Below are 15537 nucleotides of genomic sequence, written 5' to 3' on the forward strand. Positions count from 1 at the left end.
TTGAGAAAAGGTGAACAAAAAAAAGGGTCCTCAAAGCCTCCATCATTTAAACTAAAAATCTAGATGAACATTTATTTTTATTAAATATCTTACCTGCTTGCCACGATAGAAGAGCCTTTGCCGGTCGGGCTCCACCTTGAAGAGCTCCGAGATCTTCAGACGCAGCTCGTCCACCTTGGTGAGTTTGGATAACGCGTCCACCCGATGGGTTTCTTTCCCATCCATAGTACGCACCTGAATCCACATTGCAGCTGCCCTGTGAAGTGACAGGTTAACTCAAAAGATGGTAGAGGTGCGTATCGGCAACAATCTGGCAATACGATATATTCCATAAGTGGGTCATAAATGACCCGATCAGGTTGTTTTCTAGAAATATCTTCGTAATGAAAATTTTAATAATTTCATATTCCAGGTATTTTTCAGAAAACATGTTTTTGATATCATGCCATTCACATTTTTAACTTATTTTTTATATATTTTAAGAAATTTTAGTTTTTTTGTTACTACCCCAACCTTCCATAAGTGGGTCAAAAATGACCCGGTCAGGTTGTTTTCTTGAAATATCTTCAGAATTAAAATTTTTCATCATTTCATATTCCAGGTATTACTCAAAAAACATGTTTTTGATATCATGCCATTCACATTTTTATCTTACCTTTTATACATTTTAAGAAATTTTAGTTTTTGTGTTACTACCCCAACCTTCCATAAGTGGGTCAAAAATGACCTGGTCAGGTTGTTTTCTTGAAATATCTTTGTAATGAAAAATTTTTATCATTTCATATTCCAGGTATTCCTTAAAAAAAAACATGTTTTTAATATCATGCTATTCACATTTTTAACTGACCTTTATGCAACACACAATCGATCCTCACATTTTCTATTTTTCAAAGATGTAAAAAAAAGTGAAAAATGAAGATGTTTCTAACATGAAATCATTCTTGTGTGGTCCTAAATATAATACTAAATATCATACAAGTGATTATTCCTAACCAAAATGGCAAAATTGTCATAAAAAGGCATTGATTCTAGTATGGGTCACTTTTGACCCACTTATGGAAGAGGGTAGGGTCCAGTCACTTGTGTATCTAAGAGTTAAGGATGTTTGAAATAAGCATTATTTAACATTTGTTCACTTCCTGCTTTCATAATATAATTTAAGTTGTTTTTCTGTGTAATAATTTATTATTTTTTTTAAATTTTATGATTTTATTTTATTTGAACATGCATCAGATTACAATTGAATGCATCCCATAATCAGTTCCCAGTTCCACATGTCCAAAGGGAGTAGGAAGAAGCAAAGCTTACTAAATCCTACCCCCTCCATCTGGTACTTTTACAATCAGTAACTGTTACATTTGTTCACTTCCTGCTTTCCCAATATAATTTAATTTTTTTATTAAAAAAAATATATTTTTAAATGGTTATATTTCATTTGAACATGCATCAGATTACAATTGAATGCATCCCATAATCAGTTCCCAGTTCCACATGTCCAAAAGGAGTAGGAAGAAGCAAAGCTTATTAAATCCTACCCCTCCATCTGGTACTTTTACAATCACTAACTGTTACATTTGTTCACTTCCTGCTTTCCTAATACAGTTAAAGTTGTATTTTTTTTTTGTCCCGTACCAACGTACTACTACTAGTAGTACGAAGTAGTATTTATGTAGCCAAGGTCCGGCGAATGTGCGTTTTGTTGTGTGAAGTTGCAGCATTTTTTGTTATTTTTAAGGTTTGTGCATATTTTTGTGGCATCTGCAGCATATTTCTGATATTTTTGATATTACAGTGTTTGTGATTGCAGTTGAAATTAGCCGACATTTTCTAGCACCGGCGAGGACATCTTCTTGCTGCTCCCGCACTCACCGGACATTGCACGGTGATGCTATGAGGGGGGGGGGGAGAAAGGCTGTCATTTGTGAACAACATCAGCAAAGGGAGGGAAGAAGCTCATTTAAATACAGTGCGGGAAACTGCCACAAGCCACGCCCAGTTCTTTTAAAACCAAGCACATCCGGACGGACGCGAGGGAGCGCTAGCAAACAATGTGACAATGAAACATTTAAGTGTTACCTTCCAAGCTGGTTAAAGCAATAATACAAGTGATCGATGCTGAAATGCAAGATCATCGTGGGTTAGGGTGTCAAATAAATAGCCTGCAGAGTGCGTGGCGTGCACTTTAGCATCCACTCGAAAAAAAAAACACCAACACAAGAGGACGAAAAATAGTGAACCAGTAACAATAGCGTACAACAATAAAAACATTTATTCGGGTTTTTGTGGACTTGACATAAATTTGCGAAATAATTGAGGAAATTACACGTACGAAGAAAGAAGTGGATTTGTTTCGCTTTAAAGTGGGGAAGCCTGTAGAAGGAAATGTATGGTAGTCTTCACGATCACAGGCGAGCTAAGCAAGGTTCACCCTTATTCATAACAAAGCTTAACCTCCAATAAAGTAAATGTTAAAGTTTAAGTAGGATTTAGTAGAATTTGTCCAATGTAAAGACGGAAAACTTTTGATTTTGTTCGCGTCGGTAAGTCTTTGTGGTAAGCACGCTAGTAACGAGGCATGACAAGTTAGCTAACCTCACTGTAACAAGCACCGGCTGTAAATATAAAGAACTAAATAAGATAGAATAAAATTTATTTACCTGTTTGTTCGTCCAAGTGGAAAAAAAAACGGAATTTAACGGACTGGTTCGTTTAACTCCGGTAACTTCTCCGCAGCGCCCGCAAGCCCAACTCGGATGCCTGTTGGCTTCTTTTCAATGAGTAATTCTTCAAGACTTTTCATATCCCACCCGATTTCACCAAGCCTCCACACCATTGGTTGCTTCACTCCCAGTAGCTGCATTTCATTGGCTGGCGGCACTGTCAATCTTTGGTGTAAATGGCGCTCAGTTTCAGCGCGCGAAAGAACATTCTCGTGGGCGCAGCTCACTTCCGACAATTCATCGCGAGATTATGAAGTGCCCCTAAATCACGTGCCCTGACAGATGGTTGCCTAGCTAAACATGTTGGGGTCGTACCGCGGTACTTTATCTTTTCATCAAAGCTTTACTCGACGTTTACTGAACGTAAGCAAACCCTTTAAGACGGACATTATACATTGTGTGTTTGTGTGTATATATACATATTTAGTCAAATTTAGTCAAATTGTAAAAAAAAAAACGTTCAATATTTTACGACTACTACTTCCGGTTAGCACATAAACAGCAACAATGTTAGGAGCCTTTAATTGGTCTTTTACTCTGAATAAAACTACAGCATAACGGACATTATACACTGTGTTTGTGTGTATGTATACATATTTAGTCAAATTTAGTCAAATTGTAAAAAAAAACGTTCAATATTTTACGACTACTACTTCCGGTTAGCACATAAACAGCAACAATGTTAGGAGCCTTTAATTGGTCTTTTACTCTGAATAAAACTACAGCATAACGGACATTATACACTGTGTTTGTGTGTATGTATACATATTTAGTCAAATTTAGTCAAATTGTAAAAAAAAACGTTCAATATTTTACGACTACTACTTCCGGTTAGCACATAAACAGCAAAAATGTTAGGAGCCTTTAATTGGTCTTTTACTCTGAATAAAACTACAGCATAACGGACATTATACACTGTGTTTGTGTGTATATATACATATTTTGTCAAATTGTAAAAAAACCAAAAACGTTCAATATTCTACTAATACTACTTCCGGTTAGCACATAAACAGCAAAAATGTTAGGAGCCTTTAATTCGTCTCTGAATAAAACTACAGCAATCAAATAACTTTTGCAAATAGCTAATGACAATCACGACAACAAAGTCAATATTGAATATAATGTATTTGAGTATTTAAAAAAATCTCAAGTTTATTAATATTTATAATAGTGTATTTTTTATTATTGGCTTTCATATATTACAGGGTATATTACATGTCAAAGAGATCAGCCATATGGCGTCTGTGATGGGGTGGGGCCAGCAGGACAGAGCTGCCTCGGGGGAACGGAGCAGCACTCCGAGCTCAGGGAGGACGACAGGAAGTGGACACGACAGGCCAAGTCGTCCAGGAAGTCTTTTTGTATCTTGGTTATTGCTTGAGAGAGCACATCGGGCAGGGAGCGCATGTTGACAAGCATGAAGTCCAGTTTGTCCTCCAGGGCCACAATCCTCCTGTCCAGATCCTCGCTCCGATGCTGCAGATCCGAGACCAGATCGTACATCATGTTCTGAGTCTGCAGAGCAACATGCAGAGAGACGTGTGACTTCACACTTTGCTGGGCAAGGAACCGCACTGGAGAACTTAAGAGCATCCATTGTAAGTGAGGGCCACTTTCATACATTTTGTGCATGATAAACACAATACGGTGTATGTCAATATATGCTAAGCTATCTGAGAAAAACCCCATTCATGTTGTAGCTTTGCGTTATAGGTGATTAATTAATCTTACAATGTGCCAAAATGGCCCCTGCAGCCCTGACTTACAATATTTGGGAAATCTTTCGTACAATGTTAGTTGGAATAAAATGGAATAAGTCGTCACTGCTACTGTTAAAAGGAACAATGGAAAGCAATTTAGCATATAAAAGTAGAGCACACCAAAATACAGTATTTGCAGGAATGGAATATATAGTAGAAGTATATAGTAGGTCTTTACCACTCGAGCACTCGAGCACCGTGCGGCCCCATGCTGGGGGGGCCATTCTGACATTGTTATAAAATTTTAAATTTTATAATTAAAAACAAACCAAAACATATGTTGGCAGCCCTTATATATTATATATATGTATATATAATATTGCAATTAATTATGAGTTAACTACAAACATGATTAAATATTTTATTTCATTATATATATAATGAATATATTAAATATTATAATTATTATTAATAATTATTCATATATTAAATATATATTTTAAATATTAATATAATATTTATGTTATAAATATTCATATACATTATTAAACACATATATATAATATAATGTTAGGGTTGTGTATGGAATAAAATATTTAATCATGTTTGTAGTTAACTCATAATTAATTGCATTTAATCGCAGGTAAATATAAATAGGGATGGTGAATGATTTGATACACAACTCCAAATTTTATTTAAAGGGATATTAATTGTGGAAATGTGGGCCATTATTTAATTCAAAAAATAATATATTCTGATATTGTTATATATTTTTTACTTTGTAATTTTTTAATTTTATAATTAAAAAAACAAATATGTTGACTGCCCTAATATTATAATATTATATACATATATATATATATATATATATATATATATATATATAATATTGCAATTAATTATGAAATTATGCAATTAATTATGAGTTAACTACAAACATGATAAAATATTTTATTACATTTTATTTCATTATGTATACAATTAATATATTAAATATAATTATTATTAATAATTATTAATATAGTAAATATGTCTTAAATATTAATATAATATTTATATTATATAAATATTCATATACATGTTAATATTATATATATATTAAATATACATATATATATATTATAATGTTAGGGTTGTGTATGAAATAAAATATTTAATCATGTTTGTAGTTAACTCATAGTTAATTGCATTTAATCGCAGGTAAAATGTTTTTATCTATAATAAATAGGGATGGTGAATGATTTGATACATAACTACACATTTTATTTAAAGGGATATTAATTATAGAAATGTGGGCCATTATTTTATTCCAAAAATAAAATACAGTTAGAGATCGCACACTATCATTTATTAGTGGTGAGTACATGTACATTTCATACTTTAAATGTGTTTAATAAGCGTGTGCCATGGAAATGATGTGTGTTTTTATTTTCCCGCCATTCGCTGGTGCTTCCAGGATATAACCACCCCCCCCCCCAAATTGCAAAGATTGTACAAACCTTTGCAAGATCAGCGATGGTGTTGGCCTGGTCAGTTAGCTTCCTTTGATCCATTTTAACTTTCCGCAGTCTTAAAGACAAAATATTAGTACATTGTTGACTTATCAATTGCACCTCATAAAATTAAATGGCGTATTTAAGAACTGTTCCGTTTATTGTAAATAATTTCCAAATCATTTGCTAGCATGCCAGACGCATACGTACTGGTGGATGGCTTGCAGGAATTTACGCTGATGGTGGCGCACTCTGGCACGATCCACTTTCTTCACCAGTTTGGTGTACTTGTAGATCAGCCATGTTTCCCTCAACACATTGGCTGCTGTGTTTTTTATCTGAGGGGGAGAATTCATTCTTTTAAGATCGGTAAAGGGAAAGGAAGCACTCAAGCAGTCATGCCAAAATGTTGTGTTGCTGCTGGATGTTCACAGTATCCGAGTGATACTGTCGTGGGGGTGCTGGAGCCTATCCCAGCTGTCTTCGGACAAGAGGCAGGGTACACCCTGGACTGGTGGCCAGCCAATCACAGGGCACATATAGACAAACAACCATTCACACTCACATTCATACCTATGGACAATTTGGAGTCGCTAATTAACCTAGCATGTTTTTGGAATGTGGGAGGAAACCGGAGTACCCGGAGAAGAGAACATGCAAACTATACACGGAGATAGCCGAGGGTGGAATTGAACCCTGGTCTCCTAGCTGCGAGGTCTGCGTATTGTTATTATTATTATTATTATGTTATATTTTGGTTGCATGGTGGTCGAGTGGTTAGCACGCAGGCTAGGTTAATTAGCGACTCCAAATTGTCCATAGGTATGAATGTGAGTGTGAATGGTTGTTTGTCTATATGTGCCCTGTGATTGGCTGGCCACCAGTCCAGGGTGAATGAATGAATGAATATTATATATTTTTTTCTCGTAGCCCCAAATATCGTGTCGTCTTGTGACACCCAAAGTACAGAGACTCTTTTATGTCATATATTTGGGGATTTCCAAAAATGAAAAACAACCACAGTAGACCTTTTTATAGAGCTGAGTATCCATCATGAAGTTATGGACGTGCTTCTCAGCTCTGGTGAGTTCGGACTTCCTTGCAACCACAGCGACCACCAACGCGGTACAGCCTGCTCCCTGAGGACAAGAGCGGTAAATACGGTAATTAGATCAGACTCTGTGACTACGTGGGTACAAGTACACTATTATAGCTGCTTACTGTAATACACCATTTATTGTTGATTGTTAAGGCCGCAATATCCTAATTGTATTGGAAGTGAAAAAGCGGGATTATCGCACCTCTATGAGACACGTAATGGTAATGGTAATGGTAATGGTTTTATTTAATTTGAACATGCATCAGATTACAATTGAGTGCATCCCATAATCAGTTCCCAGTTCCACATGTCCAAAAGGAGTAGGAAGAAGCAAAGCTTATTAAATCCTACCCCTCCATCTGGTACTTTTACAATCATTAACTGTTACTTTTGTTCACTTCCTGCTTTCCTAATATAGTTTACATTTTTTAAATTAATTTATTTATTTTATTCTTATTATAAATTTTTGTTTATTTTATATTTTTGTTTATTTTATATTTTTGTTTAATTTTATTTTATTCATTCATTCATTTTTATTTTATTATTATTATTTTGTTCATTTTATATTTTTGTTTATTATATATTTTTGTTTATTTTAATTTTATTTTATTTTTTTCATTTATTTTTATTTTATTATTATTATTTTTGTTTATTTTAATTTTATTTTCATTTATTTTTTTCATTTATTTTTATTTTATTATTATTTTTTTGTTTATTTTATATTTTTGTTTATTATATATTTTTGTTTATTTTATATTTTGTTTAATTTAATTTAATTTGATTTTTTTCATTATTTTTTATTTTATTATTTTGTTTATTTTATATTTTTGTTTATTATATATTTTTGTTTATTTTATATTTTTGTTTAATTTAATTTAATTTTGTTTAATTTAATTTAATTTAATTTTTTTCATTTATTTTTATTTTATTATTATTATTTTTGTTTATTTTAATTTAATTATTTTTTTTTCATTTATTTTTATTTTATTATTATTATTTTTGTGTATTTTATATTTTTGTGTATTTTATAATTTAATTTAATTTAATTTAAGTACCGAAGTACTCGGTGATATGAGCATCCAATGCCATAATGGGTACCATAGTAAGTGTCAATATAGTGATATATATAGCACATCATTTCCGTTAGAGCTTTTCGTCCTGTCACTCACATACTCCATGCGTGAAGAGTGAAAGGTAGGAACAGGAAACAGGAAGTCCATAAGATACTGTACAACATTGCAGTGGTAAAACTGGTATTAAGTGTGATTGCATTGGTATTCTACCAGGTTTATCATCTGTAGAGAATAAATCTCACCATGATTCCTGTCAGCAGGCAAACCCCCTTTCCACAATACGTGTGAGGCACCATGTCGCCGTAGCCGATGGACAGGAAGGTGATGGAGATCAGCCACATGGCTCCTAGAAAGGTGCTGCTCACCTCCTGTGCGTCGTGATACCTTTCGGAAGACAACAGCACCTCGTCAGTCGTGTCCAATTCCCGGAAATGAATCCATTCCGATGCGTGTGGCGCCGATACCTCTCGCATATGCGCACGGTCCACGCCGCGATGATCCAACAGGACACACTGAAGACCAGCAGCACCGTGCCGGGGCAGATGGTCATCAGGGTCTTCATGACAAAACGGGTGTCGAAACTAATCTTGTTGAGCGCTCCGATGCTACGAGACGAAGCGTCGGTGAAGAGCTTGCTGTGGAGCAGCATGACCCGGCCAATCAGGTAGAGGCGTAGGAACATGGGCACCGACAGGATGATGTCCACGTCGGCGTCCGCTACCGATGTGGTGTAGCTGAAGGCCAGCCGAGCGGTCCAGCTGAACACGTACTGGCCCGGGATGGGATGGATGGCGCACACCAGGAGCTCCAACGCGACAAAGAGGACTCGCTCAAAGGTCACGGCGATCCTCCAGTCATCCGCACCGTTGTCCACCATGAACAGCTGAGGAATCAAACACTTTCAATCGTTTTGTGCTTTGCTCGACGCTCAAATCTGATTTCCTCTTTTGTTTGCTAACTTTCCCGAACTTAGTAGTATTTCTAGTTTCTAACTAACCAAGATTAATCATGATTAATAATACGCACAAGAAAAGAGCAGACCTTTTGGTCTAACTGAAATGAGTGTTAGTATTTCTAGTGTCTAACTTCGTTTGATGTGGCAGTCTGCTCCATGTAAATCAGATTAATCACGGTTTTGAAATGATTCAATCATGATTAATCACGATTAATTCCTGCTTTCCTCATATAATTTAAGTTTGTATTTAAAAAAAAAACATGATTAATCACAATTAATCCTGATAATAACACACACAAGAAAAGAGCGGACCGTTTAGTCTAACTGAAATGGGTGTTAGTATTTCTAGTTTCTAGCTTCGTTTTTTGTAGCTATCTGCTCCATGTAAATCAGATTAACGGTTACGGTTATTTAACCGGTTATATTACGGTTTTCAAATTATTCAATCACAATTAATCAAGATTAATAATAGCTATCTGAAATGGGTGTTAGTATTTCTAGTTTTTAACTTCGTTTGATGTGGCAGTCTGCGCCATGTAAATCAGATTAATCACAGCTTTCAAATATTCAATCATGATTAATCACGATTAATCCCTGCTTTCATAAGATAGACCTTTTTATTAATTTTTTCCCTTTTAAAAATTAATCATGATTAATTGTGATTAATAATACGCAAGGAGCGGACCTTTTAGTCTAACTGAAATGGGTGTTAATATTTCTAGTTTCTAACTTCGTTTTTTGTAGCTATCTGCTCCATGTAAATCAGATTAATCACGGTTTACAAATGATTCAATCATGATTAATCACGATTAATTCCTACTTTCATAAGATAGTTTAAGTTTTTATTATTTTTGTAAAAATCATGATTAATCATGTTTAATTGCGATTAATACACACACACAAAGAGCGGACCTTTTAGTCTAACTGAAATGGGTGTTAATATTTCTAGTTTCTAACTTTGTGTTTTTGTAGCTATCTGCTCCATGTAAATCAGATTAATCACGGTCTTCAAATGATTCAATCATGATTAATCACCATGTTGCACAATATTTTAAATATGCACATTTGACTTTAATGGCTAGAAAAGATGGTGTTTTTAGGTGGCCGTACACAAAATATTGATGAAAACTTTATGGTAAGATGACTTACTCGTGTTTAGTCAACAGATGGTTTGTCCCAGCAGTTACCTGTATTTCCCTGGCATGGTACATCCCAATGAGAGCCAGTAGAACAGCAGTAGAAACACTAATGAGGCCTTTGAGCACATAAGAATACATGGAGTCCTGGAAAAAAAAGAGGATCCAAGCATGAATGAGTGAAGAACTCCAAAATACTCCACAGACGACCGAAATACCTTGCTGTAAAATCCTCTGGACATCTCCGTCTCGATCACCATGACGACGATGCCGAACATCCCGCACACTAAGGCGTAGTCGCTCAGCTGTTTACGTTTGCCAAAAAGCGCTCTGCGTTGACCCAGCCTGTAGCTGATGTCCTTCTTCTGCGGTACGTTACCTTCCTCCCTGGCGGCGGCGGCGGCGGCGTCGCTATCGACCTTGCTCGAATCCTCCCTGATGACCTTGGAGAAGGCGTCCTCCAGGAGGGCGCTGTGAAGAAGCGGTGAGGCGTCACGGCCGGCCGCCGATTTCACAGCATCGCCGTTGCAGAGGACGTCGCTTCCCGCGACTTCGTAGGGCGTGATGCGCTGGGAGTGTTGGAAAAAACATTTGATGAAATTAATATCAGTTTTTTTTTTTATGATTTAAAAAGGATGAGGTCACCGATTGAAACTTCCTGTACTTGACTTTGTCGTGATCTCGCCGCCTCTTCGGCGAAGCCGTGGCGGTCGAGTGAACTACAGCGACTGGCGGAGAACGACTGGAGAGCCGGCGTGGACGACCTCTTGACGGTCCCGGTCCCGGTCGGATGGTTGGATGATAGATGGCGGCACTTGAAGATGAAGGCGGGGTCTCCGTGCGAATAACGCGCGTGATGGGTAACGTCGGGACGTTGGTTGGCGGACATGTTGGGGATGTTGAACAAGTTGGATCGGGAGTCCTTGAACGCCTCTTGAGGCATCAAACTACCTTGCGATCGCTTTTGTGCGACTTTTGAGACATCTTGATTTGTTTCGTGTGGAAAAACTTGACATGAAAGGTTTTTTTTGTGCGAACGACAAGTGTGATTGGACCGCGGTTCAAAGATGGACGCCATGGAGTCGGGACAGGAACACGCACACGCGTCATTGTGGTTCGGACCGGACGAATCGCCTCCTTCGTCGCTAACCTGGCCACGTAACAGCAGCCGGTCTTGATTACTCAACTGTGATAGGCTCATGCTTTCCGTCTGCAGCTGTGACATCATCGCATCGCAAACCTCCGAGGACGGAATGACGCCATTGGACGTTTCGTGCGGTGCGCGACTTGCCTCCTGCGTTGGTGACGTCGCGTCCGTGAGGCTTCCCGAGTATGGTCCGTGCATCCCGTCCGGACTCTTGGTCGGGGGTGTCGGACCACTCGAAGAGCAGAGCTCATGGTCGCCATCGCGGAACACCTGACCCGTGCTGTCCAGGCGGCGGGTGGCGTTGGTGGGTTTCACCAAAATCAACCTCATGGCATCCCTGCACAGCCCAAACACAAAAAGACTTATTTTTTTGTTTACTACTTTTAACCAGGGGTCTCAAACATGCGGCCCGTGGGCCAAATGTGGCACGCAGGACACCAATTTGAGGCCCCCGCCTTGATATGAAAGTTTAATGTTTGATATGGATGCTGTATGGTATCATGTACCCAGAAAAAATTATTACGTTTGATTCATGTTCATGTTAAAGGTTAAATAACTGTTAATAGTTATCCTCCCTATCCATGTGGAAGTGGTAAGTTTTTGGCTATTTAAGTTGAAAGGAAATAACTTGAAGGCTACCGTTTAGGTCGCTAGTTCTCTAGTTTGCGAGTTAGCATGTGTCTAAAAAAAACATACATAAGTCGCTCCGGAGTATAAGTCGTACAAGGCCAAAAATGCATAATTAGGTATGCTTATTCAGCTACACAAAAAATAAACATGAACAGAAAAGGTGTCCAGTGTTTATGGAACATAAACACTTTTTTCATGTATAAGTCGCTCTGGAGTATAAGTCTCAGGAACAGCCAACCTATGAAAAAAAAGTGTGACTTATAGTCGGGAAAATACGGTATTTAAGAAAAAAATATGAAATTTTTGTAAAATAAACAATTTTTTTTAATGAATAAATGTACAATGAATAAATGTAAATAAGTAAGTAAATAAATAAATGTACAATAAATACATGTAAATAAGTAAGTAAATAAATATGTAGGTAAATAAATAAATGTAAATAAATGAGTAAGTAAATAAATAAATGTACAATAAATACATGTAAATAAATGTACAGTAAATAAGTAAATAAATAAGTAAGTAAATAAATAAATGTACAACAAATAAGTAAATAAATAAATGTACAAAAATAAATGTAAATAAATGTAAATAAATATGTAAGTAAATAAATAAATGTACAATAAATAAATGTACAATAATTAAGTAAGTAAATAAATAAATGCAAATAAGTAAATAAATAAATGTACAATAAATAAATGTAAATAAATAAGTAAGTAAATAAATAAATGTAAATGAGTAAATAAATAAATGTACAATAAATAAATGTACAATACATAAGTAAATAAATAAATGTAAATAAATAAGTAAGTAAATAAATAAATGCACAATAAATAAATGTAAATAATAAGTAAGTAAATAAATACATGTACAATAAGTAAATGCAAATAAATAAGTAAGTAAATAAATAAATGTAAATAAATAAGTAAGTAAATAAATAAATGTAAATAAGTAAGTAAATAAATGTACAATAAATAAAAGTACAATAAATGTACAACCCTAATACAATAAAATGTGACTACATCTGAGGCAGGAATCAATTTCTGTATTTGTGAAAATTAAATAGTAATTACCTTAATTCCAAATACAATAATTAAAATAAGCTACATTTAATTCCAATTCATTTGTTATTTACTAATCAGGATGTAAACCAGAGACGCCCCTCCTTCATTTATCAACATAACAAATCAAAGAAGTCTAACATAACTACTACAATACACGCCCTTGTACTTTATTTGTCGACTGTCCTATAAAGTACTTTTAAAAAGGTCACAGTCCAAAATCCAACCCACAGGCGATCCTTACCTTCTGTTTGGTGTGGAAGGTTCCCACTCGGAGGTGCTCCAGAAGCAGAGTGTCAAGAAGAGGCGAGGGAGTGGGTGTTTCCTCCTCTTGATGAAAGCTACTTTGGAGACGCTCCCCTTTCAAAGCAATCATTAGGATTCAGCCTGAAGATAAGAAGAAGCGGGCAGCCGGCCATGCAAATAGGAATGGCAGTGGGAGGGGGCGATGGGTTAAGATGCAAAATAAATACATAAATTAATAAATGCAATAAATTCATGTAAATAAATATGTAATAAATACATGTACAATAATTAAATGTAAATAAATAATTAAGTAAATAAATAAAGGTACTATAAATAAGTAAATAAATAAATGTACTATAAATAAATGTAAATAAATAAGTAAATAAATAAATGTACAATAAATAAATCTAGAATAAATAAATGTACAATAAATGTAAATAAGTAAGTAAATAAATAAATGTAAATAAATAAGTAAATAAAGAAATGTACAATAAAGAAATGTAAATAAATAAATAAATGTAAATAAATAAGTAAGTAAATAAATAAATGCACAATAAATAAATGTAAATAAATAAGTAAGTAAATAAATAAATGTAAATAAATAAGTAAGTAAATAAATAAATGTAAATAAATAAGTAAGTAAATAAAGAAATGTACAATAAAGAAATGTAAATAAATAAATAAATGTAAATAAGTAAGTAAGTAAATAAATAAATGTACAATAAATAAATGTACAATAAATAAATGTAAATAAATAAGTAAGTAAATAAATAAATGTAAATAAATAAGTAAGTAAATAAAGAAATGTACAATAAAGAAATGTAAATAAATAAGTAAATAAATAAATGTACAATAAATGTACAAAAAAAATGTGTAAAAAAAAAAACAACAAAAAAAAAACATCAGACAGGACAAACCGTGCAAGATCACACATATCAGTCGGGACCGGATCCGCCGATCACCTCTGAGGATCTGCTAGCCTTCAATGCAAAAATAGCAAATAAAAGATGAGTGGCACTCGTCATTTGATGCTCCGTGGTTCAAAGGCCTTTGACATCTCTTATCTGCTCCGACAACAAGAGAGCACGGCTGGACTAAAGCGTCCCATATTAAATCAGCGCAGCGACAACAAGGCCTCTTTAGATGTGCCTGAAAAGAAGTACAAAAAGTAGCAATTATTGAAGCACAGATAAATACCAAAATACAAAAATATATGCCAAAGTATCGTACATATATATATATATATTTTTTTTTTTGGCATATTTATCACACTTAAATGTTTCAGATTATCAAAAAAAATTAAATATTAGAGAGAAAAATTGCACGGCCGTGTGTGAAAAACCTACTAACTTAGCAGTAACAATTGCAATCAAGAGTTTGTGATAACTTGCAATGAGTCTCTCAGAGACAATTTTGCGGAATTGTTGTCATTCGGCCAAATTGGATGATTTCCCAACAAAAAGTGTCTTTTTTTTTTTAAAAAAGGTGGATCGTGGTTCTACCTTTTGGATCACGTTCCATGCTGAAGAACCCAAGTTTGCGGTCACCAATCAAATGGCAGGACATTTCCCCTTTAGGATTTTTGTCACAGCAAGTCTTTCGGATCCTGAAACACAGCATAACAGCCCCAGACCATCACACTACCACCACTATATTTTACTACTGTTGGTATAATGTTCTAATGCAGGGGTGGGAAAACTTTTTGACTTTTTAACTCTATATTTTACACGTAACAGTCCACCTGGAATTATTGGATCAGTAAAAGTGTCATGCAATCTGCTAAATGTGCACTTGGAGATCATTTATTTGATGTAAAGTGCGTTATAATTTTTATTATTTTATATAATTTACTATTATTTTATATTATTTGTTATTATTTTATATTATTTATTATTTATTATTTTATATTATTTGTTATTATTATTTTATATTATTTGTTATTATTTTATATTATTTGTTATTATTTTATATAATTTACTATTATTTTATATTATTTGTTATTATTTTATATTATTTATTATTATTTCATATTATTTGTTATTATTATTTTATATTATTTGTTATTATTATTTTATATTATTTGTACTTACTTAAGTACTTACTTACTTAATTTACTATTTATTTGATGTTGACGTTATAAATTTAGCATAATAATACTAAATATATTATTTTATATTATTTGTTATTATTTTATATTCTTTGTTATTATTTTATATTATTTGTTATTATTTTATATTATTTATTATTTTATATTATTTGTTATTATTATTTTATATTATT

The 15537-nt window shown here is 34.2% G+C and overlaps 3 protein-coding genes and 1 long non-coding RNA gene across 7 annotated transcripts in view; 1 reads left to right on the forward strand and 3 right to left on the reverse strand.

Annotated features, from left to right (window-relative positions):
* Positions 1–2822, reverse strand: part of uhrf1 (ubiquitin-like with PHD and ring finger domains 1) — a 19211-nt gene extending 16389 nt beyond the window's left edge. The window contains exons 1-2 of the mRNA XM_058072715.1: positions 2658–2822; positions 94–256 (exon numbers count right to left, since the gene is read on the reverse strand). Of these exons, the coding sequence (XP_057928698.1) occupies positions 94–246 (153 nt within the window). The 5' untranslated portion in view covers positions 247–256; positions 2658–2822. The remainder of the gene's footprint in view (positions 1–93; positions 257–2657) is intronic.
* LOC131129304 (uncharacterized) lies at positions 2671–12388 on the forward strand. Of its 2 annotated transcripts, none has more exons than XR_009129823.1 (3): positions 2671–3083; positions 3926–4318; positions 8343–12388. It is a non-coding gene; the product is annotated as an uncharacterized LOC131129304 (long non-coding RNA). The 2 variants fall into 2 exon arrangements; XR_009129822.1 differs by having other exon boundaries at positions 2673–3083; positions 8346–12388.
* Positions 3765–10789, reverse strand: kcnn1b (potassium intermediate/small conductance calcium-activated channel, subfamily N, member 1b). 3 transcript variants are annotated; one of them, XM_058072718.1, is made up of 8 exons: positions 10395–10789; positions 10228–10323; positions 8506–8968; positions 8328–8470; positions 6942–7052; positions 6124–6251; positions 5920–5989; positions 3765–4235 (listed from the first exon to the last, which is right to left on the reverse strand). In XM_058072718.1, exons 1-8 carry the CDS (start codon positions 10452–10454, stop codon positions 3948–3950), a joined length of 1359 nt encoding a protein of 452 aa, XP_057928701.1. In that variant the 5' UTR covers positions 10455–10789; the 3' UTR covers positions 3765–3947. The 3 variants fall into 3 exon arrangements, with proteins under 3 accessions (XP_057928701.1, XP_057928700.1, XP_057928699.1); XM_058072717.1 differs by having other exon boundaries at positions 8328–8469; positions 8550–8968; positions 10190–10323; positions 10395–10450; XM_058072716.1 differs by having other exon boundaries at positions 8328–8469; positions 8550–8968; positions 10228–10440.
* On the reverse strand, positions 10639–14982 carry LOC131129303 (uncharacterized). Its single transcript, XM_058072719.1, has 4 exons — positions 14760–14982; positions 14175–14406; positions 13256–13398; positions 10639–11660 (listed from the first exon to the last, which is right to left on the reverse strand). The coding sequence occupies exon 4, from the start codon at positions 11651–11653 to the stop codon at positions 10796–10798; it is 858 nt and encodes a 285-aa protein (XP_057928702.1). The 5' UTR covers positions 11654–11660; positions 13256–13398; positions 14175–14406; positions 14760–14982; the 3' UTR covers positions 10639–10795.
* Positions 14983–15537: the final 555 nt, after the last annotated feature.

This window comes from Doryrhamphus excisus, chromosome 5 (assembly GCF_030265055.1).
Source record: "Doryrhamphus excisus isolate RoL2022-K1 chromosome 5, RoL_Dexc_1.0, whole genome shotgun sequence".
Lineage (NCBI taxonomy): Eukaryota > Metazoa > Chordata > Actinopteri > Syngnathiformes > Syngnathidae > Doryrhamphus > Doryrhamphus excisus.